General features: G+C 50.4%; 1 protein-coding gene across 1 annotated transcript; it reads right to left on the bottom strand.

Annotated features, from left to right (window-relative positions):
• Nucleotides 1-248: 248 nt before the first annotated feature.
• Nucleotides 249-22,351, bottom strand: midn (midnolin). The gene is made up of 8 exons (XM_079220675.1): nucleotides 22,221-22,351; nucleotides 19,979-20,207; nucleotides 18,509-18,596; nucleotides 18,321-18,383; nucleotides 9,305-9,847; nucleotides 7,970-8,192; nucleotides 7,420-7,743; nucleotides 249-818 (listed from the first exon to the last, which is right to left on the bottom strand). Exons 1-8 carry the CDS (start codon nucleotides 22,294-22,296, stop codon nucleotides 550-552), a joined length of 1,815 nt encoding a protein of 604 aa, XP_079076801.1. The 5' UTR covers nucleotides 22,297-22,351; the 3' UTR covers nucleotides 249-549.
• Between the last annotated feature and the right edge of the window lie 1,659 nt (nucleotides 22,352-24,010).

Raw genomic sequence — 24,010 nt, 5'->3', positions numbered from 1 at the left:
AACAGCTTAAAAACCAGACTCTGGTTGGTGAGTTTTGAGATCGATAAGAATGCCCATTGGAATAATCCATTGTTCGACAGTTCTGCCATTCTTGTGAATAGGAGACGCTGAGGCCCCTGGTGCTCCCGTCCTGCTAGTAAGTCCAGTGTGGATCTCTTCATTGCTGTCCAGAGTGCGCTTTAAAAAAAAACATATCTTAGAAAAGAAACCACCACCACCGCCACCGCCACCCACTGAATCCTGCTGTGCTCAAGTTCAGGTATCGTCTCTGTATCGCACCGTAAAAAGTCTTGTACGCGAGTCGAGTTCCGACCAAATCCAAGCGTCAAAAGAAAGCTGATGCCGGTTTTTTTCGCGGGGGTGGGAAGAAAGTCTGCTAGGAGGGAGCCGCGAGGGCAACTTTGATTTCCTCTGTGCGCAGTTCCGTGTCCCCCCTCCTGCCCGATCCGCTCCCTCCAAATATATCTGTTAGCCAATCCCGAGCGGCGCTTTTTTCTTTTTTCCTTGCACGCGGTCGGAATCCGCCCCCGATCAGACGCTTTGGGCTTCTCAGGCCATGACGTACTCGGACTTCAAGTCGGCCTTGACGTCGGGCTTCCACACCGAGTCGTCAAAGTCCAGGTCCAGGGAGCCCTCGCCCTCGCTGGACATGCTGCTGTTGCTGTTGCTGCGCCCCGCCTTCCGGTTGGGCAGCCACTGGTAAGGAGCGCGCTGGTCCCGCCGGGCCTTCCGGCGCAGGCGCTTCTGCTGCATCAGCACCTGCAGGCGCTCCACCTTGCAGCGGGTCGCGCGGTTCTCCGTCTGGCGAACGCGGTCACCTGGGCGAACGAGAGAGAGAGAGAGAGAGAAAGAAGGAGGAGGAGGGGTCAGTGTGTGTCGGCAGATTTAACTCCAAACTAAAACAACAAAACCGGCATTGAGAAGGTTGTCAATATATGCCTTTGTGTTTTAGTGTGTGTGTGTGTGTGTGTGTGTGTGTGTGTGTGTGTGTGTGTGTTTAGCAGCAGATGAAGCAACTCAGCCTTGAGAGTCTCTCACTCACACACACACACACACACACACACACAGGAATGTTCTGCTTAACCTCCCCCACTGAGCCTCATTAGCCCCCTCGGTGCCATTTCATCCCCTTATCGCCGAGTGGGGAGACCTTTGTAGACCTGGATCTCCTTGAGAACCAATAGCGAGGCCAGAAGCGCACAAACAAGCCCGAGACGGCATTTTTCGGATTGCGGCACCGATGATTCCTGCGCTCGTGATTGCAGACGGCGTGCCTCGGCGGCTGGTACGTTGGCGCTAAGTGCGTCTCGAGCTGTTGATGGGCCCACAGGAGCGCCCGGTCTCGGGGGAGCGGCTCGGCGTCGCAATGTGGACGCCTTTTCCCCGCAGCGGGCCGAGTCGAGCCTAATTCCATTTACGCGTATATTCGGGGGACTTGGAAAGAAGGGAAAGGCAACCGCAATCTATTAGCCAGCTCCATTAGTATCTGTCTTGGAATTAAATAATTAAATAATGGGCTGGAATGTCAATAAACCGAAGAGCAGCAGCAGCAGCAGCAGCAGCGGTGGCGGCCAGCTCTGCTGCTGCTGCACAACCAGAACACACACAGACACACACACACTCGGATCCGCATTTGAGTGCATCACGTATTCACACACAAAAAACAGGTACACAAATGTGTAGCCCCCCCCGCGCACGTGTATATACACACACACACACACACACACACGGCAGCAACAGCCGCAGTAGCTTTTAACGTGGATCGATGGCAAATTAAAAAGACCTATTGATTAAACCTTAGCTCTAGTGCAGCCATCCATCTCGGGGCCCAGGACAACGCTATTGGCTTTCAATAGAAAATGCAAGCGAATGGAAATTGTAAGCGGAGAGAGAGAGAGAGAGAGAGAGAGAGAGAGAGCGAGAGAGAGAGATTGGGTTTTCTTCTGCTATTTTTTTCTCTTTATTCTGGCTGCAGCTTCCCACTCCCAGCTCATTGACCCAGCACCCCCCTCTGCCCCCTTCTCTCTCTCTCCCTCTCTCTAATCCCCCCCTCACTTCCACCCCTTTCACCCCACAGCTCCTCCCTCCCCCAGCTCCTTCCCCATGTCTCCCCAGAGACAGCTAGGTAGGGCAGTGTGAAGAAGCAGGAGGCGAGAGGGGAGGAGGGGGGGGGGGTTGGCGTTATGGGTTAAGGAATTCCTCCCCCAGGGGCGAGGGGGATGGAAAGAAAAGAAGAAGGGAAAAAAGGATGGAGGAAGAGGGGAAAGGATCAGCCGTAGGTGGCAGTTTTCCGAATCGATTGTTGCCCTCCTCTGCTGCATCGGAATGAATTCCGGACTCTGTGTGGGCTTAATTTACCCCTTCCCCTCATTTGCTTATCGGATCGAGCGGCGCAGGCCCTTTTCTGCGGCTATAAATATTCACCGCTGCCCGGGCCATGCACGACCGGAGAACTAAACTGCCATCCAGCAGCCTTGATGCTGCGTTCTCCAGAGCAGGAAGGAAGCGAATAGCGACACCGAGCCAACGGGGGAAGAAGAAAAAGGAGAAAATAATACTTCTGGCAGAATGGGGTTTTTCCACTTCCTGCCAATGCGTTCTGCCCTCCAACAAACGCATGTGTGTGCATTCAGATGTCGTTGTCTCTGGAGAACAGGGGGTATACCAAAAGGGGAAGGGGGGGGGGGGTCTCCTACATTAGAGCTATTGTTCCGCTGCCTCAGCTCCATGTGACATCCACATACGCTGCCGCGAGGCTTTGTTCCCTCTCCGGTCCTCCCTCTTCCCCTTATTCCCCAGCTCTCGCTAGCTACGAGCTAAAGGAAATATGAAGTACGGCCGTACACGATGACACGGCACGAAGCCAAACGCATGCCGACATGCGGTATCCTTTTAAATTCTCTTTATTTCACCGGGGGCGTCCACTCAATCCTCGACGTCCTCACAGTTGGATCTACTTGGACAACGTATTAAAGAGCAGGAGCGCACACACAGGGCCGTGTGGTGGAGCTGTAGGCCTTGGCCTTGGAAAGATCTCAGAGAATGTGGAGCTACACCAAACTTGATGTGTGCGCATGTGTGTGTGTGTGTGTGTGGCCATTCATCAGCGTCACTACCGGAGCCCTGGGCGGCTGGGCCGGACACAGCTGGCCACAAGGATCTCCAGACTATGTTTATGACAGAAGGGCTATTATTAGGGCTGGCTAAGAAGGACAGACTATACACACACACACACACACACACACACACACACACACACACACACACACACACACACACACACACACACACACACACACACACACACACACACACACACACACACACACACACACACACGCTGGCCCAAAGCCTGGATTTAAAGACTAAGGTTTGATGTGAGCACAATAATAACCTTGGAGGACCCAGAGAGAGATGGGTAAGAGACACAGGGAATATATGAGAGAGAGAGTCTCAAAAACAACCCTGCGTGACACTGAAAAGACATCAGATCTTTTTCCTGGAAACGCGCAGTGGAAGATATCAAACAGAAGACTGGTCAAGGACACAAGTGAGGAAGGAAGGAAGGAAGGAAGGAAACGCCAGTCTCCTTTACCCCCTTCTACCTCTATTTTTTATTCTTCCACTTCCATTCCCACCAAAACTACATTTCCCATCCCCAAACTCTCCTCTGCGAAGACTTTGACAGTGAACCTGTACATACACAGAGCACGCAGAGGAAAACCGAGAGAGAGAGAGAGAGAGAGAGAAAAAGAAGGGGCGATCTATGAATAATCGATGCGTCAGTCAGTTTTCCTTGCCTTTGAGCCCAGCAACACAGCAAGGACTGAGATAGGGTGGGGGGGTGAGGGGGTAGGAGATGGATGGATGGAGGTAGAGAGAGAAAAGGGGGAGGAGGGCTGCAGTGTGCAGGACGCACAAGGAGATTAAAGGAGCTTCTCCTTTTATTGATTGTACAAAGATTGGCCTTCATTTGCAGTTGTCTCAGTGCCGTTGTTTGTTTGTTTGCCTTGATAAGTCTTGTGATCTTGCAGAGAGAACATTGTGTTTGCTCAGCATCAAGGCAACCGGGGCAACGGTGGGGGGGGGGAGGAAGGGAGAGTGATAGGAAATCACATTGCAGCAAAGTCGCCCTTAATCTCCCCCAGTGCCACTCTCTCCCCATCTCACGGGTTCATGATACATGGGGTCAGAATCCAGCGTTATCTCGATATCGGTATTCAAAATGGTCGGATCGAATCCCAATGTTGCGGCCATAATGGTGTCAACAGGTCAAATTGGAAACCTGACCTTTTTTTGTCGTAAAAAAAAAAAAATAATAAAGTTAAACACCAGAAAAAAAAGGAAAAAAATTGAACCAACTAGTCAGACACAAACGGAAACAGCCAATCAAATCAGAGCTAATATGAGCTCTGACAGTCAGTGAAAGGGCACCGACGGCCCTGCAGGGACACAAGCTCTTCAATGACTTTTAGACTTCATTTGCATTCTCTCTCTTTTGCTCTCTCCTTCTCTCTCCTCCTCTCTTTTTCTCTCCCCCTCTCCTTGTCGACAATGAAAGGGCACCTGATGTGCTTGGCCGGCTTCGCTAGATAGCTCTGCGTCGCCGCGGCGTTCGCTCAGTTTCCCGGGTCCACGTGTGTCGAGCCGAACCCCCCCCCCCCCCCGCATACGTGTGTGTGTGTGACGAGTAAAGCCGACCAGTGGATAATGCGCGGTGGGTCGAGGCTTAAACACAGGACTCAATGAGGTTAAGGCCGTAGGAGCTTCCCCCCCGTGTGTCTCATTCTCCCGTCACTCTCCCTCCGCCCAAACCCTGCCAGCACGGAGCTAACGTGACCTGACAAACCGAAAGGGGACGTGGGGAGGGCATAAAAAGGACGTGGAAGGCACACAAGAGATGCTCGGGGGAAGCATCCAGAGCTAACTTTGCCCCTGCTTCGCCCCCTCTCTGTTGGACTAAGGCAGCTGCAGTGGGAGTGGGTCTAAAAGGCAGCCCTATAATCCCATAGCGGCCCACAATGGCTCAGCCTGGTGCCCTGTATGCAGCCCCTGTCTCTGGCCCCTGCACAATGGGTTTGGCTGGGCAGGGGTCTGAAGGGGGTCCACCCTACTCAGTGAAGGAATTTAGCTAACAATCAGCCTTCCAGGCCAACGCTGAACCCCCCCGCCCCCCTGTTCAAACCCCTAAACGAGTCACGGGCCGACAAATCACCGGACTCAGCAAAAACGTTGCAACGAAAGCCATGAAACTCAGCAAGTGGAAGACTTAAAGCAGGCATTTTGCGGGCCTAGAGTGTGTGTGTGTGTGTGTGTGTGTGTGTTTCCAAACTCTTTACTTGCGCTTGCCTTCTCTCCCTCGCACATGAACTGAAAAGGGTAAAGGCTCTCAGGAGACGGCCCAGCTATGTGACATTTTCAAGAGTCTGTTTTAACCCGAGTTTCACTGCACGCACACACACACACACACACACACACACACACACACACACACACACACACACACACACACACACACACACACACACACACACACACACACACACACACACACACACACACACACACACACACACACACACGTTGAGGCAGATGAGAAGCGTGGGTTGTTTCTGTGAGGCGGAGTTAAGCCGCGCGCGGTGTTAAGTCCAGTAAGTCTTCCATCAGGTGTCGGGCTGATAAGGCCGCCTGAGAGCGCTTAGTCACCGGCTTCCTTGGGACACCGCGTGGAACGGGGCCGCCGGCGTCTCCGTGAGACGAGCTGTTGGACGTGCACTGCGAGCAGGAAGTCGGGGCGGAGGCGGCGAGAAAAAGGCCCCGAAAAGTTCCACAACCCATTGTTTTCCGTTTGACTTGGCCGTTGGTTAATCAGTGGGCAGTTGGTCGACTGATGGACAGGATATGAACACCCATCAGATGAATAGAGGCATAGTGTTGTGGTTTTACCATCCCCCCCCCCCATCCCTCACTCGTCATCCTCTCACTGCCCCTCTACTTCACAAAGCAAATTCTTTTCAGAGCAGCATTTCGGAATAAATCTATTAAAAGGCCAAATGAACACAGACGACGTATTGATGCACAACACAGACATGGAAAGAGAGGGAAGAAGACGGGGAGATGGATTTTACAGACGAGGCTGTTTTTGGACAGCAAATGGGGGAGGAGGTGGAAGGGGGGAGTGTAGACGAAGAGAGAGAGATGACAAGAGTGGGAGGCGAAGGGGGGAAACGGGAGAGGGGGTATCTTAGGTCTTCCCTGAGTTAAGAAAATAAGCCGGTGTTATTCCAACTGTTCACCGGACACTTGTAAAAAAAGAACCCAGGGTGACGCAGAGGAACACTGGACATTCCTCCGTTCAGTCAAACTAAAAACACTCCGCTCCCTGAAGGTCGTAAAACAAGGGAGGACGCCGGAGGAGGACAACAGAAAGCGCATGCCCTCAAGACAAAAGGACGACGTTAAACACGGATCGGCGGACCCTCCCTGCCGGACCATTCAACAAACGTTCACCAGCGAGCTCGATTTCCCCCGACGGGAGATAAGGAGTCTGCAGAGGACAATGCTGTTTCTCTCAGCGCAGCCGGTCTAACCTTACAGCGCTGACTCAATGTTATCGCTTCTGGACATCTGTCTGACACTCGACGTCCTGTGTCTCTGCGAGGGAGGAAGGAGTTTTTATTTCTTATAAACGCCCAAAACTCCAGACTCCAAAACGGTATCATCAGACCTCGAGCACCTGCGGCGGCCCAGCCCTCTGGGCGTCAGGGCTGTGCCCATACATGCCCCAGCTGCAGCCCTTCTTTAAGAGGCAGGTTAAATCACCCAAAGCCTAATCTAATCTAAACATAGCCCGGCCCAGCCCAGGCTTGAAGGGGTAAACCTATCTCCCTGGCACACAAAAACAAAGCCATCTCCGCCGCCTGACAAGTGAAGCCTGACTGAACAGGTTTGGAGAAGCTTGCATTGCGTTAATAAAGAGACACCCCATCTCTTCCTCCCCTGCTCTGCCTCAAAACCCAGGAGAGATACAGACATACGACTGTTTTTGTTCTTTAATCTGACTGTTATGTTCCCGCTTTGACAGTATTTATATAAAAAAAGATGAAAATAGCTGCTTGAACAAGGCAATGGAGCAAAAATAATCCCAACAGAACCGATAGCTCATCGTGACGTGCAATGAGAATGAGAGACAGTCGACACAAAGATGACAATTAATTCTTTGGTAAGTTACAATGCAAGAGCCGATCCCAGTAAAATGGCAGGTTCTAGATTGCAGTCATTTCACACACACACACACACACACACACACACACACTCTCAACTGTGGAAACATCTGCCTTGATGGATGCACAATGACTGTCTGTGTGCTTCTGTTTGTGTTCCTCGCATGAGCAGAGCGTGCGGTGGGGAGTCACTCACCGGGAGGTTTGCACATGCGGATCTGACTCTGGCACTGCACCAGCGGATGAAGAGTCGGCGGAGGGCTGCTCGGGACGCTGGCGGGCACGGAGGTAGCTTTGGCAGAGAGGCCCGTCATGCCGGCGACTTGGGGCGAGGGAGGCGGCGATGGGGACGGGGAGGCGGGCGAGCCGCACTGGGTCTGGTAGCGGAGCTGGGTGAGGGACGGGGGCATGCCCTGGTAGTGGCGCGTGGCGCTCAGGAGGTCGTTGAGGATCTGCAGGATGGTACCGATGTCGCGTCTGGGACGCCCGGTGCTGTCCTGGCAGTTAGGGTGCAAAGTGCCTGAGAGAGGGAGGGAGGGAGCAAGGAAGGGAGGAAAAGTGTTACACAAGATGTCTACAAGTTTTTAAGCCTTGAAGGTCATTCCTGCACATGCATGCCCACAACAGACCCTGAGACCAGACAGAGGAGAATGTGTTGAATGTTCAAGGTCTTTTTTTTTCCCATGCTGGATTTCACTTCTCTGAGCAGCAAAGCATGTTAAACATGCAGCTCCGTGTCCTCTCACCTGAAAAGGTCCCTGAGAAGACTCCGGGAGCGTGGTTGACGAAGCTCTCAATGATGGCACCGGGTTTGCGGGAGCGTGTTGAGGGACTGCTAGCGCCGCTGGGGCTGGTAGGGCTGTTGGGGCCACTGGGGCTGCTGGGGCCGCTGGGGCTGGTGGGGTTGGTGGCTCCGCTGGGGCTGTTGGGGCTGGTGGCGCTGGTGGGGCTGTTGGTGCTGCAGTTAGCCTGGAAGAAAAACAATAGATAGCATAGTAAGTCTTTGGGGTCATGGTGGAAGCAGTGTAAAAAAAAAAACACATCACATACAGTGTTAACATAATGCATCATATCGATACCCTACACACACACACAGTATATGATGTACGTGACCTTTACGTCAGGGTGTGGTAAATACTTTGAGAGACGGAGCAGGAAACCCGAGCTTTCTGCTGCCACCCTATAGCTGCAGATCAGCCGGGACATCCTGTTACCTCAAGACTTAGCAGCCCCGTTTCTTGACCTCAGCTTAACTTGGATCACTCAACTGACACCTGAAAGTGAAATGGAAACCCCGGGCGAAGGCCTCTGTGTTTGTGTGCGTTACGCATTCGAAAGCCTAATGAGGAATAGCCGTTTCCGTTTTTTCTCGCTCCCAAACTGGCCCGTCGTTCCTGTTATTCTTGTTGCGAACCGTCTCCCCCCCGCGCATGCAGCGACATCTGGTTCCCATTCGCTTCCCATAGGCAGCAGCTCGGGAGGTGGAGAAAGTATAAACAGCGAATTTGCTCGGCGGAGACGAGCGAGTGGGTTCGAGCGCGCCAGCCGCTCTTTGTAGTCATCTCAAGTTAAGTAAACGGTTGTAAAAGGTTAATGATGAACGGCTGACAACCCGGAGGTTCATGATCAGTCTTCACACGGAATAAAAACAACTGTGAGTCATAAAACCGGCCTCTCCCTCTGAACCCGCTCACCCTTCTTTTCCCCCGTCTCATCGAGCACAGACGTGGTCATAGGGATGCCCGCCCTGGCTTATGTGTGTGTTGGCTTGTTTGCATGTATTTGGGAAGCACGCTGCACTCCCGTGATGACTAAGTGTTCTGTGGTTTGGAAGCACACAAACCTTCTTCAGACCTGAGTAAACCACGGGATCGCCCTCACGCTGCTGGGATATCCCACTAATCAATTTAAAAGCAGGATGATTTAGTTGTATTCGAGGCCACACGGGTCAAACGGCCAAAACCCCTTCACCTCCATTGTTCATTCATGAGAGGCCTGAGTGCCCACGCTGCCATCCGTCATGTACAAGTACGACTGTCTACCACATCGTAGCAGCGCGACAACATATCTTTGAGACTTACTTCAGGGCAGAGCACCGGGGCTACGGGGCTGGCCTGGCCCACGTCCTGGCTGGGTTGGCTTGAGGAAGGCTGGTGGTAGTGATGGTGGTGATGGTGCTGACTGGCCGGAGAGCGGAAGAGACCTCCGGGGACGCTGGCCGGGTGAGTGGGGGGGCTACAGTGAGCGGAGGAGGGCGTCTGGTGGTACATTGGTGGGAGCGGCTGGTGGTGCGTGGAGGGCAGCGGGAAGGAAGGGGAGGCCGGGGGGGACAGGGGGGAAGAGACCAGGTGAGGCTGGGACAAGTGGGTGCCGGGGTGGCTGTGTGGATGATGGGGCTGTTGGTGGTGGGAGTGCGGGTGCGGGTGGGGGTGGGGGACGCGGGTGGGCTGACCCCCGGGCGGCCCCGCCGCGGGCTCTGCGCTGCCCCGGGTGATGACGTGTCTGTGCTGGAGCTGGGGACCGCCGGACTGCTGCGCCGCCAACTGCAGCTGGACGAACATCATGTGGTCCCCGACGCGCAGTGCCAGGGTGAGCGGGGAGCGGCCGGACAGGAAGTCACTGACCTGCAGGCGGAGAGAGAGCAAAGAGGAATTTAAGCAACCAGCACAGCTTTGGCAAATAAAATTTAAAAAAGCATACATGATTTATTGGCGCAGAGGTGTCAGAAGCTCTGCATCCACATTATGTACAGAAAGCCAGATGCCTTTCAAAAGAGAGGAAAAGCTCCCCCACGCATATCGACTTCCTCCTTTTGTAAATGAACAGTCTGCACCATGGACGGCAGTTGAAATGCACACAACAGCGCTTTGAGCTCCCCCGTCTCACAGAGACACAGACGCACCACATTAGCCCATCATGCGATCAATCCCTCTTCTGTAACACTGGCCTATTTACATCTGCTGGGGAGCCGCGGATGAGGAGACCTTTTGGAAAAACGCACACAAATAAGCGCCCACGCTCGCTTGCCTCCCACTGCCCCCCTTCGGCCCCCTGCTCTGAGTCAGCAGTGTCATTCAGCTCGAGAGACAGAGGCCACCCTTCTGTCTGGCCCGGGGCCTGAAAAATCAGTCCCACGTCCAGGAAACACACCCCGCCTGCCTCTTCTCCAGCGCAGAATGGACGATTGTCCGCGGCGGATCTGGAAGGGCTGCCCTTTTTAGGAGCCCCTGGCAACGACTGATAGGAGCCGAGTGTGGAGGCCTTCGCCGTCCCCGCCCGTGGCCCGGATGGAGACACACATACTCACGCACACACACACATGCTCACACACACACACGATAGCGGAGTTGTCACGCCAAACAACAAAAGTTCTCTTGTCCCCCCCCTACGGCTCCGTTGCTGCGTGATTTCGCCCCTTTGCTGCTGAAGTCAGAGCATGTTTCGTAGGTGTGCACGAGAGCGAGCGTGTTTTTTTCCCCACGGGGAGTCACTCGCAGGTCAGAAAAGCCTCGGTTGAGTTGAAGACTCTGCGATAATGACATCTCAGGGTCTCCCCCAAATAGAAGCAAATAGAAACAACCGGCGCCGGCCGGTGAATACAAAGTGACGCCTCCGTCCGAGAAGAAACCCCGTACTGCCTGTGTACTTTAAGTCCCCAGAGAGGCAGGGAGGGGGAGTGTGTGTGTGTGTGTGTGTGTGTGTGTGTGTGTGACAGGAAGACAGAAGCGGCACCGAAAAGCTACACAGAGTGCACAAAGAGAACGGGAGTGAAAGAGTAATGACAAAGCAGAGAAAACAAGTAATGGAGGCGACAAACAAAGACGGCAAAAGAGAGCAGAGGCCTCAGTCCCACCCCCCCCAAAGACCCTGCAGCCTTTTGGAGTGTGCTCATTAAATGAGAGGGGGGGGGGGGGGGGGGGGGGGGGGGGGGGGGGCGTAGTTAACCCTGCGAATCACTTTTTCCCTTCTCTTCTGCTTATTTATTTCTCCATCGACCGCTGCCTCTCTGTTGCCAAGGTGACCTTTGCACATCGGTATTGACGCGGTGTGGAAAAAGAGAGGAGGAGCGCAGAGGCAGGTGAAAGGACGAGGAGGGGGGGGGGGGGGGGGGGTGATGGCTGCATTTCATCGTGTAAATAATCAACAGCTAAAAGCGGCGGAAATCAGCAGAAAGGTTGCTGCCGGATAAACAGAAACTTTTACAGCTCCTGAAGGCCCGTTGATAGTCTGGTCCACACCCATGATTACACTGCCGTGCTTAGACAATAAACTCAGCAGGGTGTGAAGTGAGGAGGAGGAGGACAGGGCAGGGTGCTACCTGAGACGACTTGAGGAAACTCCCGTGTATAAAAGGTCACCTGCTCGACGAGATGTGCGTGTTTGACACCTCGGGGTGTTTTTTTGGGGGGAGGCGGAATCCTAAAAGCGGGTGTGGAAGAGAAAGAAGGAGAAAACGAGGAGGAGGAGATGGTGACGGTTTGTGTGTGACTGGCAGCTGTCAAGAGAATGAGTCAGTTTGCCAAACCACAACACACACACACACACACACACACACACACACACACACTCAGACACACACACACTCACGATTGTGTATAGAAAGTCAGAGGCCCATAGGGAGGCGATCAACCCAGTGTTTAGTTAAAGGGAGGAAGATGTGGAGCAAAGAACAACCCCCGGGAAGAGAGTGCCTGTTTGATTATGGTACCATTCACACCTCCGATCATGAATCCACATTAGGCTGTGGTTACCCGACGGGCCGGGCCGGGGTTTGGACAAATATTTACAAAAATTATATTCCGGTCGGGTTTGGCCTACTTGACATGGTTCTTTTCGGTGTCAAAGAAAATAAAAACGATAGACCTACTGTCTGTTTTGGGCTACTTTGTTTAAAAAAAAAGATGGTGCCAGTACACTAAAAGTGAGACCGGTACCAATAGAGTTCTTCATTCGATACCCATCTTGTGAATGGAAGACGTATGCGTGTCCCGCTAGCTAGCTAATCGCTGCAGCGCTGCTTTTTTTTGTGTGTGTGAGAGAAGGTGAGAGGAAACCGACAGTGAGTGACAGCAGGAGAAACAGAGAGGAGGCTTGATTGCCCTCCTAATGACTACTGTGGATTATTCAAAACCACCGAGATGAAATTCATGTCCTCCTACGGAGCCCCCCAAACGCCACATGGCAGGCTACAAATTAGCCAGCGAGAGGAGCAAGCTGTCCCACGGCCGTCTGTGGTGGTTTGTTATGGTGGGCGGAGGGGGGGTAGAGAGTGGCGGGCCTCGCTTTTGTTGCGTTTAAGGTTGACGGAGAGAAACCAGCCGTCCATTGTTCCCTTCCTGACGCAGCAGCAGTGGCATGCAAACAGAAGAGCAGCTCATGCCTGAAGAACAGCACGCGCGGGGCGATTATACTTCTCAGAAACGTGACGTCTCCTCGGTGCCACGCAGGTGTCGATAAAGAGCCGCTCCGCCTAATTGCTCCTCTTTAAAGACTGACCCCCCAACCCCCCTGCAGCCGGCGCCGTCGACCATTTTATTTTAGTTTTAGTCGGAGGTGGGTATTTTGTTTATCGGGTCGCTATGCAGTGATGGGGGAGAATATGATAACGGGGCAGGATGGGTGGAGAAAAGATGGAGGAAAAAGAGGGGGGAGGGTGGCATGAGAGAGGAGAAAGGATGGCGATGGGGGTAGGGTGTCAAGAGTGGTGGTGGGTGATGAAATATTCAGTGAGAGCGTGCCTCTGGCTCCTTCCCTCTTTTTTTTTTTCCTTCTCTTTCGACATCTCTGGCTGACAGTTTTATTTATTGGGGTCCCCGTGGTTCAAGGAACTCATTTGCAGTCGCTCTTCCTTTGCACACTAAGCGAACTAAGGGAGGGAGATAAGGAGTGAGGCAGGAAGAGAGAGGCTGAGCGGGGAGAGGGGAGGGGGAAGATGGAGAGCTCTGGCAGCACTGAGCTGACATTCATGAACAACTGAGCAGCTTTGTGCCGGAGCAAAGAGGATCGAGGATTGGAGGGCGGGACAGGAGGGCGGAGAGAGGGACGCCTTGAGAGGAGGAAGCCGTTCTGGTTTTTCCAACGCAGCAGCTCCTCACCTGGGGAACCGCCAGGTGAGGAGTGCGGCTCACAAACCTGTTCATTAACCCGCCTATCGAGCTCCGTGGTTTGATCGCAGCAGGACACTATTGATAGTCCCTGTGCAGACAAACACCGGCTAAAGATGCAATAACAGCCCCTCAAAAGAGAGAAAGAAGAAAGAAAAGAAAAATCAATGACTTGCATCATGCCCCAAATCCTAAATGTAACCTGGGGGGCTCTTCAAAAGGCCCCATTAGAAAGATACGGCGTCTGTGATATTGCCTGATAAGAAACAGAGGGGGGGCAAGAGAGGACCAGCTGGCCATCACCGAGTGTGATCGGCCGAGTAAAAAGGGAGGAATCAGAAAGTTCAGGACGGTCGGGATTCCCGAGATGAAGCCGACCGTGCCAACAACTGACCGGCTCGCTCACTCGGGCCTTTCGGGCGCCAAGTTCAAGACTAGCATCAGCCAAAGGAATCCTCCTTCTCACTCGCTCGCCTGCTGCTGCTCACGTTCCTCTCACTCCACCTTCAATACCCGGCGTCGCTCGATGCGAGGTCCGGGTTGCTGCGTTTGGTGGCGAGGAGCATCCCTTAAGTCTAATTGACTTCATTAGGGCTCGGTGGCGGCCCGTCAGACGTGACATTCCCGGCCTCCCCACGCAGCGGCCCCACGAGCCACGACGTCACGCTGCTTAAAAAAAATCATCACAAGAACTCAGCGTCGCTGGAGGGGAATGGAAAGGAACGACGGTCACGACTCGAACACGGAGAAATGAGACTCCCCTGGCCGCGGAGCGAGGGAGTGCACAAAGATACGGACATTAAAAATGGATGTTGCCACACACACACACACACACACACACACGCATGCACTCAATAGGACAATGAAATCCGCTGCAAAATCCATCCACACCTTGATCCTCCCCCATCGCCCCCCCCCCCCTCCTACTCTGCTTTTAAGCATCACAATGGGGATTACACAGGTGCAAAAGTACTGCGTGATCAGCTTATTAATGCGATTTTCAAGGCCAGGGTTTTTTTTTTTTACACTGTCGTGGACTAAATAGGCCTTTAGATCAGCATTGTCTTCTGTTCCTTGCACGATTTGATTTACACGTCCCGCGACAAAATTAATTTGTGTTGCGTTCATTTAGGTGGCAACAAAGCAAATTAGCATTCTAAAAGAGCAAAGACTCGCTTATACCGCACACGCGCATAAAGAGCCTTCGTTTTTTAAATGGAGGTGGGAAGGACAGAGGAAGCTATATAAAAAAAAAGGAGGATGATCCTCTCATATTGACCAACAAACGGACTCGAGTCATTTTTCAATTCCTTGCACTCCCAAATCCTCAATACAATTACTCGCCAATGATTTCCAGTAGTGTCGATCCTGCTGATTAACTAGCATCTAGATGAGGTGTTCTACAGGACTGGAAAAAAAGAAACATATTGACCATCGGCATTGAGCTGTTTTACACACACGCTCAGTCACGGACATGCAGTTGATCCATACACACACACACACACACATCTCAACATAGTCCGCAGTTTCTAGTACCATGAAGCCAAACGTCTTCTGTCCTCTTTTGTCTCGGTTTCCTTCCTTCCATGAGAGTCTCGCCTGTATTTCTTCATCTCCAGCGAGTTGCCCAAGCGCACAAGATCATCCTCCCCCCCGTTTACCGATCACCTCGCGGAACTTGCACATCCGCTTGACGCGTTACAGAACAACTATTGCGACGTGGAGGACGTGAGGTAAGGGTGACCTGGCGGGGGTTTAGCGTCTGAACAAAGCTGTGTCGTATCAAAGAAGAGGAGGATGAGGAAGAGGAGTGGATGAGGACAGGAAGTGCTTGTCGGTGAGAGCAAGAAAGAGATTGATTCTGAAAAACCAGACTAGGTATAGCTGACGCCTATGGATGTGTGGAGGATGAAAGGGGATGGAGGAACTTAAAGAACGACCCTCAATCATTGTTGTGGGTTTGAGGGCTTGTCAGCTGGGCAGGTTTGCTGCTCATGCTTTAAGACAGGAACAAAGAGGTGGCTGCTTGGGGGAAGGGCAGTGGGGGGGAGGGATGGTAGGGGTGATGCCTGGTTGGCTTTTATTCTAACATCAATGTGCATCAATGAGCAAATAGTCCCTGTGTGCTGAGAGGGACACATAATCCTTCTCTTTCTGTCAAATACCAAGATCAATAGATGGAGCGCTGATGTCACCGTCTGCACATGCCCAAGGAAAAATAAATGAAAAATCAGGAATATTGCTTTCATTTCCTCTTCCACTGCTTGTCTTGCAAGCGTACGTTCATTTTACTACTGGGATCAGACATTTTCTCATTCTCTGAACTCAATCCTCAATCCTCTTAAATATATCCTTTCAATTCTGGTGTGTGTGTGTGTGTGTGTCCGCGCATGACTGCACATGTGAGCTGAACACACACAACCTCTATTTAGCAGACAGAAGGAGAAGAGAGTAGCACAGGCGACTGTATATTTTGATGGGCCGTCGCGAGGCAGTGGCTTAATACAGCTTAGATGTCATGCAAAAAAAAAAAGAAGAAATTGTCTAGGAGATGCCAGAGGAGGAATTAAGGCAGCCCAGGATTGTCCTTGCTAAAGAAGCCAGCCCATCACGGTCAAACCGAGGCAGCCAGCCGGACGTGCAGACCGCAGCACATTTAAATTGCCGGGCCCTGAGAGAGCTGTTAGGCAGAAAAGAGTGGGAGCAGGAGGAAAAGGGGGGAGGTGGAGATGGAGCAAAGGAAAAAAATCCCATTCTGATAATTGCCAGGGCTCCATTTCCATAAAACATTCTTTTTTTTTTTATCTAACTCGCTCCACAAAAGTCTGAAACAACCCTGGAAGCGGTCATGTTCTGCTCGGTCGGTCAGCTAGCTCGCGGCTAGCTCGCTGCTAGCTGCGAAAACATTCCCCCAGACTACTGATGAAGGTTGAAGGTGATCCGCTCAGTCTTCCATGAATACACACACACACACACTTCCTGCTAATAAAACACCCGATCTGGAAAACGAGACCTCACATGACCATAAGACACAGGTGGGTGTGGGGGTTATAAGAGATCCAGCGGTTGACACCCGCTTCTCCTACGGCCAGCAGAGCGAGCAACCGGCCCACAGCTCCCCGAGGCTATTTTTGGGTGTATGGGCATATCAGTTATCATGTCAGACACTTTTAAGAGCTAAGTGCATTGATTGATTTTTGATAGCCCCAGAGTTAGGAGGTGGGGGGGATGAGAGAGAGGAAATGAGGAAAAGCTTTTGTGTTCCTATTTTTCTAATCTTACTCAGATCCTTAATCTCTCCGCAATCTATATCATTCCATTCCGCTTCATGAATTATAAAGAGGAATCAATTTCTCAGGATAAAAAATAAAAAGGATAAATATAAAGCAGCTTTATGCCTTTTTTTATTCATTTATTTTTTAACCTTTTTACCCTTCTATCCGCCTCACGGTGCCCTTCTGTCTACGGCCGCTGCAGGATTACAATTAATATCACATGAAAATGAACGCAAAAGTAAAAGTACGATAAGCAATTCTTAAGGAAAAAGCAAAGCGTCTGGTTTGGGCTGAATAGTTCAAAGGCGTCATTCATAATGCTGACATTCAAATTATTGTAATAACTTGAAGAAACATCGCGTGCAATAGTAGCCTACAACGTCCACCTTCCAATGTATTGAGAAAAAAAGAGAATTTCAACTATTTACAACGCGAAATATTCCACGTTCATCCCGATTGTACGACATTTATCCTTTCTAAAACACTTTCAGTGAACAAAAGAGTACAAGGCCAGGATATCCACCAGAAAATTATCATCGGGGAACGAAGCCAAACAAACCACACTCTATCTCCGATCAGCCCACATCCTCCGATAAAATAAATACCGAATTAAATTCAGACTTCACGCACGCCGCCCTTCGGACAAGTGCATCACTCACTGCGCCATCTTGTCCTGTTTTGACATCAGTCGGCGGCGCATCGACGATGCACTTACGCACATCTCAGTGTTGCCCAACGCCGCAAAAGGAAGTAGGTCTGAGTCAGTCAGTCAGCTGCAGAGTGTTTCATACGTCACACCCCTGCCTGTGTGTGTGTGTGTGTGTGTGTGTGTGTGTGTGCGTGCGTATGCGTGTGTGTGTGTGTGTAGCCTTATCGCCTCTCCTCTCTCTCACTTTCTTTCTCTCTTTTTCTCAGCGCTGAGGACTCCTCGCCTCTCTCAGCTCTACTCTCACTATCAATAATTTTTTGGGTTGAGTCACACTGACTCAAACGTGTCCTGTATCTGAAGCCCACGGAGCCGTTTCACTGGAAGTAAGTAAGAGCCGGGGCGCCGCTCGGGCTACCGTGCGCTCGCTCGCTCAGGCTTCCAGGAACCCTATGCTAATGCCGGCTGTCATCCGATGATCCAGCACTATGTGTATGAGTGAGTGAGACGACACTGCAGTCACAGCACACTTCCTGGAAACTTGCCTGTGCCTGTGTGTGAGAATGTGTGTGTGTGTGTGTGTGTGTGTGTGTGTGTGTGTGTGTGTGCATGAAACAAAAGAAACAGGAGGAGGAGTGGAGAGAGAAAACAGATAAAAGGTACAAACAGAAAGGTGGTAGTGAGTGTTATATGTGCTGCTGGTCCTCTCTCGGCTCGCAAATAAGCCTTTCTTGTTAGGTGTTCGCTCCCGGTTTCCTGCAGCGGCTTGCTCTCACACACTCACACACACACACACACACACACTCGCAGATGTTACTAGGATACATGGGGTGTTGCTGCTTATTATATCCCAACAGCTCGCGCTGGATGTCGAGCTCGGCTTGTTTAAGAGGCTGAGATTAGACAAGCAAAGAGGCTTGTGCAGCCTGCTCATCTCATCTCTTTCTACAATCTCCCGTATCCCCACCCACACCCACCCACACACACACACACACACACACACACACACAACCCAAAAGCTCATGTATTTATATTGCAACCGTGTTGCATTGTTGCATCAACAGTCTCTTACCTGAGTTTCAGTGAGACTCTCCAGGGCTTGCATTACGGACTGCTCGGGTCTTGATGCTTGAGACTGCAGAGAGAGGGGAAAGGAAAGATTTTTAACAAACTAAAAATGGTAAAAAAAATGTAATAAAAGAAGAAAGAAAACCCATGTGTTGTTATCGGGACCGCGAGCCGACTGGAATCGCAGCTTACCATTAATCCTGCTTCGACTGTTGGTACAAGTGTTAACTTGCTCCCATCGGAGATGCCGAGGTCCTGGAGTTTGCCTGAACTTAGTCGCCTGAAGGGTTAAAAGAGAAGGAGATAATTAGACCGTGCTGACAATATCTTCTCTCTTCAGACACACAAACAGCCCTCAGCGGTGGAGGGGGGGGGATGAGGGCGGTTTAGACAGAATTCAAAACTAGTTTGGAAAAAGAGCCGTGGGTGAAAAGCTCCATGAAAGAGAAGTATTGATTGAGCTGTCATATTTCAATTCTGAGTACGGTGGAGCTTGACAAGCGCTCGCAGTGGATATCTGGCGCCGTCGCCGCCTGCCTAAGTGGAGGTGAGGGCTTTCTTTCGCCGTAGCTGCTCAAACGAGGGAGCAGAAACTCTCTTTTTTTTTTAAAATCACCATCACAAGCCTCTTGTGAACGGCCTCCTCTGTGACTCTGGAGGCCGTTGACACGCATGAAGTACATCTTTAGTGGCGCAGGAGTGTCTCTCTCTGTGAGGAAGTGGTCTGTTCCTGCTGGGTCACGGTGCACTGAAGCCACTCGCAGCGTCTTGACACTCTCTCTCTCTCTCGCCCTCCCTCTCTCCCTCCCTCTCTCTCTGTGTGTGTGTGAAGGATGCTTCAGGACAGCCTGACCCAAATCTCACCCCATGCAGCCGAACAAAGGCCCCTCGGCGCCGACTTGCTGCAGGTCTCCATGTTTGAGGAGCAGGAGGGGATTTAAAAAAAAAAAAAAAAAGGATGGAGGGAGGGATTCAGTTTTTAAAGGATGATGTGATTTATTGGGCGATTACAATGAGTGGGAGAGGAAGGGGGGGCCGAGAAACAATGCTGATTGTTTGCATGCGCTGAACCCCCCCCCACCCCCCAACACACACCCCATTATCTATGTATTTATTTATTTTGCATAACACCACCTGCCCTTAAGTATACGTTACCTCCAGTACCCCTCGTGTGAGAAGGAGTTATTCTGGCTATTACCATGCAACTCTTCCATTTACACCTGCAGAACACCTGCACCTTCCATCACACAGGGACGTTAAAGATAAACTATATTATATGTGGGTCTGTGCAGCAACTGCAGCAGGGTAAATAAAACTAAGACTTTACTCATTAACGTTTCACAAGGTTTGATTCCTGCCCCGTTGCCCGGCGCGTAATCCCAACAGCGCGTCCTGAATGGTCGGTGGTTGCCTCGGATGCATTGACGACCGACGCGGCCACGGTTGCCTTCCGAAATCCGAACGCACAGATTAAAGCATATCGCTGCAGGGCCCCGGAGCATGAACGCACCACAACTCGGATATATATGCACAGATGCATGCTGCCCTTTAAATGCTGGAGGAACGGGGGTTCACGTTTATTGGATTCTGTGCCATATATAAATATATATAGAAACGGCTGCATCACTTCTAGTAAACACATGCCAGTTGGGGTTGACTCACGTTTCTTTGTGCAGCAGAGCGAGTCTCTCTCTCGGCACTTTGAGCCGCTGCGACAGCCTCCTCTTCAGTCCGTCCACGGTCTCCTCCTGGGGCAGGGAGAGCTCGAAGCGTGTGCCGGTGGTGGAGTGGATGTACAGATTCATGGAGGGCTCCGTCGGGACGGCCTCACAGGACGAAGCCCCGCGACTGGTGCAGCTCCGGGCGCTGGGGTGCTGGTCCATCCGATAACCTGTGGTTTAAAGGGGCGGACGGGGGAGACCAAGCAGAGCCGGAGGTGAAGCGGGGTGTTTTTTTGTGGGGTGAGGAGGAGGGTGAAGCGGATCCGTCGCTTCGGCTGCCCGGCCCTCGTTCAGAAAGGCAGCATTCAGAGAGCGGTCTCTCTTTTCGTTCGAGAGTCGGAAGAAAAGCCGGTCCGTCTCCTCTCCGGTCGATATATCACGAGAATATTCCCACAAGGAAAGTCAACTACACAAGGCTCGACCTTTCCTTTCCTTTCCTTTCCTTTCTTTGTTGCCTTCTCCAACGTGCACGCGAGAGTCTTCCTAAATGCTACATATATGGTCGAATGCCAGGCAGAAACGCAAGTGTGTTGTCAGCAACACAAAAAATAGTAAAGACAAAATGCCACGGACGCTTATAAACGCAGGCGTAACCGCAAAAAAAAAAAAAAAAAAAAAAAAAAACAGGGAGGTATAATACAAAAAAAAAAAATTAAAAAAAGAATATAAATTCCTCTCGGTGTTTTATGAGCTTCTGAAAGCTTTAGATGAGAAAACACTCCGCGAGCTGCAAAGCCTCATACGTTTAGTGGAGAGAGAGAGAGATATATAGAGAGAGAGGCTCTCCACGGCAGCTCCTGTGAAATATCGACAATGAACATTGTCCACAAAGTAACCCACTTCCACCGTCGATAAAAGAGAAATACGCCCACAGCCCGGCACAGCCAATCACAGGAGAGCTCCCTTTAGAACGCTTGTTGACTTCAAGCCAATGACGAGAAGGGATCCACACCCACGTGGAGGGCAGGCGATGTTTAGGCCATTCATAATAAATTACAGCACAGGACAAAAAAAACAAAAAAACATGAGGCCCGTAGCTCGGTAGCGGTGCTTAAACTGAGGTACGTGGACCTTTAAACAAGAAATAAAAAAGAAGCTCACTGGAATTAATTGTTTACTAACTCACTATTAATTAGATTGTTTCCACGAAGTAAATCGATGAGAACTAACTGCTTAGCCGGCTCATTTATTTCATATTATCCTCCCCCAAAAAATGCTTATTTATTTGAACAAATAGCATTCACCATGAAAACAACTGCAATCTGTTAATCTAATGATCAGCTGGTTCTGTTGCTGCATTGCAACCTTATTATCTCCAGCTGACCTCAGCTTCATGCAGAAAGTGATGGCGTATAAGTATGAACATTGTGCATCGGTCAGTGTGTTCTCTTCAGGAAGAACAACTCGTTATTAGGCCACACAGTAGAGCCTGAAGCACACAGCATGTGTTTATAAGCAGATAATATACATCTGGTATAAATATGAAACACGCACACAGGGTAGAAGTGCTGCACAAGTTCATGTTTTCCAATAACGTGTCTGCTGAGAAGGCAAAACGAAACACAGCGAGGGACGGATTGGTAATCATACCACATATTTAGCTATATTTACCATATAGGTATCTAAAGAGGGAGCTCGGGCTTTTAACAAAGGAGATGCTCGGTCGCCACCCAGTGGCCAAAAGAGGAACTGTGACAATCAGTTTACTTTGTGCACAATTCAATTCGGGCTTTAAAGCAAACATTCTACCACTGAGAAATATGACTTTAATTATTTTGTGTTGCTCTGAGCTCGATTCCAGTGAGCTTATTAAACTCGCAGCGTGGTTGTCACCACTGCAGTGTGGTTTATTAAACAAAGGTCGTTATTGCGCTTCTACAACCGGCGACAGCAGCAACGACTTACTGCCAGATACTAATTATAATTTACAGTAACGGCGACATTCTCCCGTCGTCGATACCGGGCCTTATTAACTTAATCATGTCCGCGACATTTACATGGAAGGTGGCTCATCCAATCACTTGACAGCACCGCTTCCATCGATCCTGCGATCGACTGCTTGTCTCCGGATCGATTTCTTAACCCACCGACACAATATGCATAAAACGAACAACATGTTCACACGACGGAAGAAAAAGTTTGGATTTGATGTGACAGAAGAAAAGAAAAAAAAATGCACTTACCAATTATTGTGGCGAGAACTTTAAAGCTTCGCGTGAACGTGCGTCGTGTTCCAGTGTGTTTCCCCAGCTTTGGCATGTAAAATAAACCCAAGTGGTGATACAAAATACAAAAAAAAATTATAAAAAACTGAGATAAGTCCAAACACCTGAATATCCACTGCAGAGGAGCTGCGGTTACGTCCTGTGTGTTGTGAGCGCGCGCCGGCGTCTGTCTCGGTAGTGAGAGCTCAGCCCGGGAAGGTGAGACACCTCTTTAACCGACTCTTCTCGGATCTGGGCGGAGCTTATAGTGTTCTTGTTATGTCAGCATGTGATTTAAGGTGGCCTCGTTTTCTCATACAGTAACCGCCTCCGGTGTCCAACCGTCGGCACGGGGGAAAGAATGTGTGCTAAAAAAGATACCCAAAACGGTGCCAAAGCGCGCGTGGGGTTCTCAATGACGCTGGGTGCCTAAGTTAAGTAGTGAGGAAGCACACAGCGGCCCGGTTTTCTGCCACCTTAACGAGCAGCTAATGAAGCGGACGCGAGGGGCGTTGCCTCGTCTTTGACGACACAGAGCGCGTCACCGGGCAACAGAGCAGGTAAACAGGCTCCATGGAGACGGCGGCACGTCCGACCGACACACAACAACTTCTCTGGCACGGTGTGTGTCCGTGTTCGGGGAACTGGGCCTCTGATGAGGACGTGTTGGGGAATCTTTGTGGACATTTGTCAAAAACATTAGTAAAATCACTTGTATTTTATTTCCGTACTTAAGTCAAAGTAGAGATGGACCTTAATATTGAATATATTCAATGACAATTTCTGTATTGCACCATCTTTTAAATGTGTATTTTATTATGTTTTCTAAAGTGTTGTATTGTTTTTTGGCCCCTGTTATTGTCAATTTGGTTTAATGTATGTGTCTCTCGACTCCTGTACAGCACTTTTTATAAATACACTTTACTTACTTACTTACTTACTTACTTACTTACATACAAGGGACAGTATGTATTCAATAATGTAATACTAAGTATTGTCAGTTCAATACATTTTAAGTAAAATAACGTACTCACGTAATAACTCATTACTGATACTGATAGTGATATTTTGTAATTTGTTACCATCTGTGCAGTATAATATACTTCATAAGCATTCATATGGATTTATTACAATATTACATTATAAAGGAATCATACTTCAAATGAATCATACTTCACAAGTACAGGTCAATCACTGACATTTTAGATTTCGTGATTTTATTGTTGTGTTTACATTATAATGTGTTATAACAGGGATGTATAATGCATAGAACGACGTGTTTTAATTATGGGAAGTATGATCCTTCCAACAACAACAAACGTGTCAGGGAGTGTCACACAATAAGTGTTGAGTTACTTGACCTTATAAGTCATTCTAAAATGCATTATGATTATCGTCGTAAGTCATTATGATTTATTGTGGCTGCGCACGACGATAATTATACAGCGCTGTTGGCACATCGCGGCGCATTAATCGCATGTTTTGAATGCATCGCGCACGCGGGCGTCACAGAAAGTGTTACCGTCGCCTCCTTGTCACTCAGACATGTGATAATCATCACCATACGCTTCACCTCAAGGACAGAGGGGAGAGATGTTGTGCAACGCACGCGCGCGCGCCACGCCGAGAACCGCCCTTTCCTTTCAAGCCTCGGGACCGGCTCTCTGTCTTGATCAGAGATAAACGCACACACACACACACACACACACACACACGCACACACACACACACACACACACACACACACACACACACACACACACACACAC

This window comes from Taurulus bubalis (genome assembly GCF_910589615.1).
Source record: "Taurulus bubalis genome assembly, chromosome: 7".
Classification (NCBI taxonomy): domain Eukaryota; kingdom Metazoa; phylum Chordata; class Actinopteri; order Perciformes; family Cottidae; genus Taurulus; species Taurulus bubalis.
Note: the sequence above shows the minus strand (reverse complement) of the source record. Positions and strands in the feature narration are given on the sequence as shown.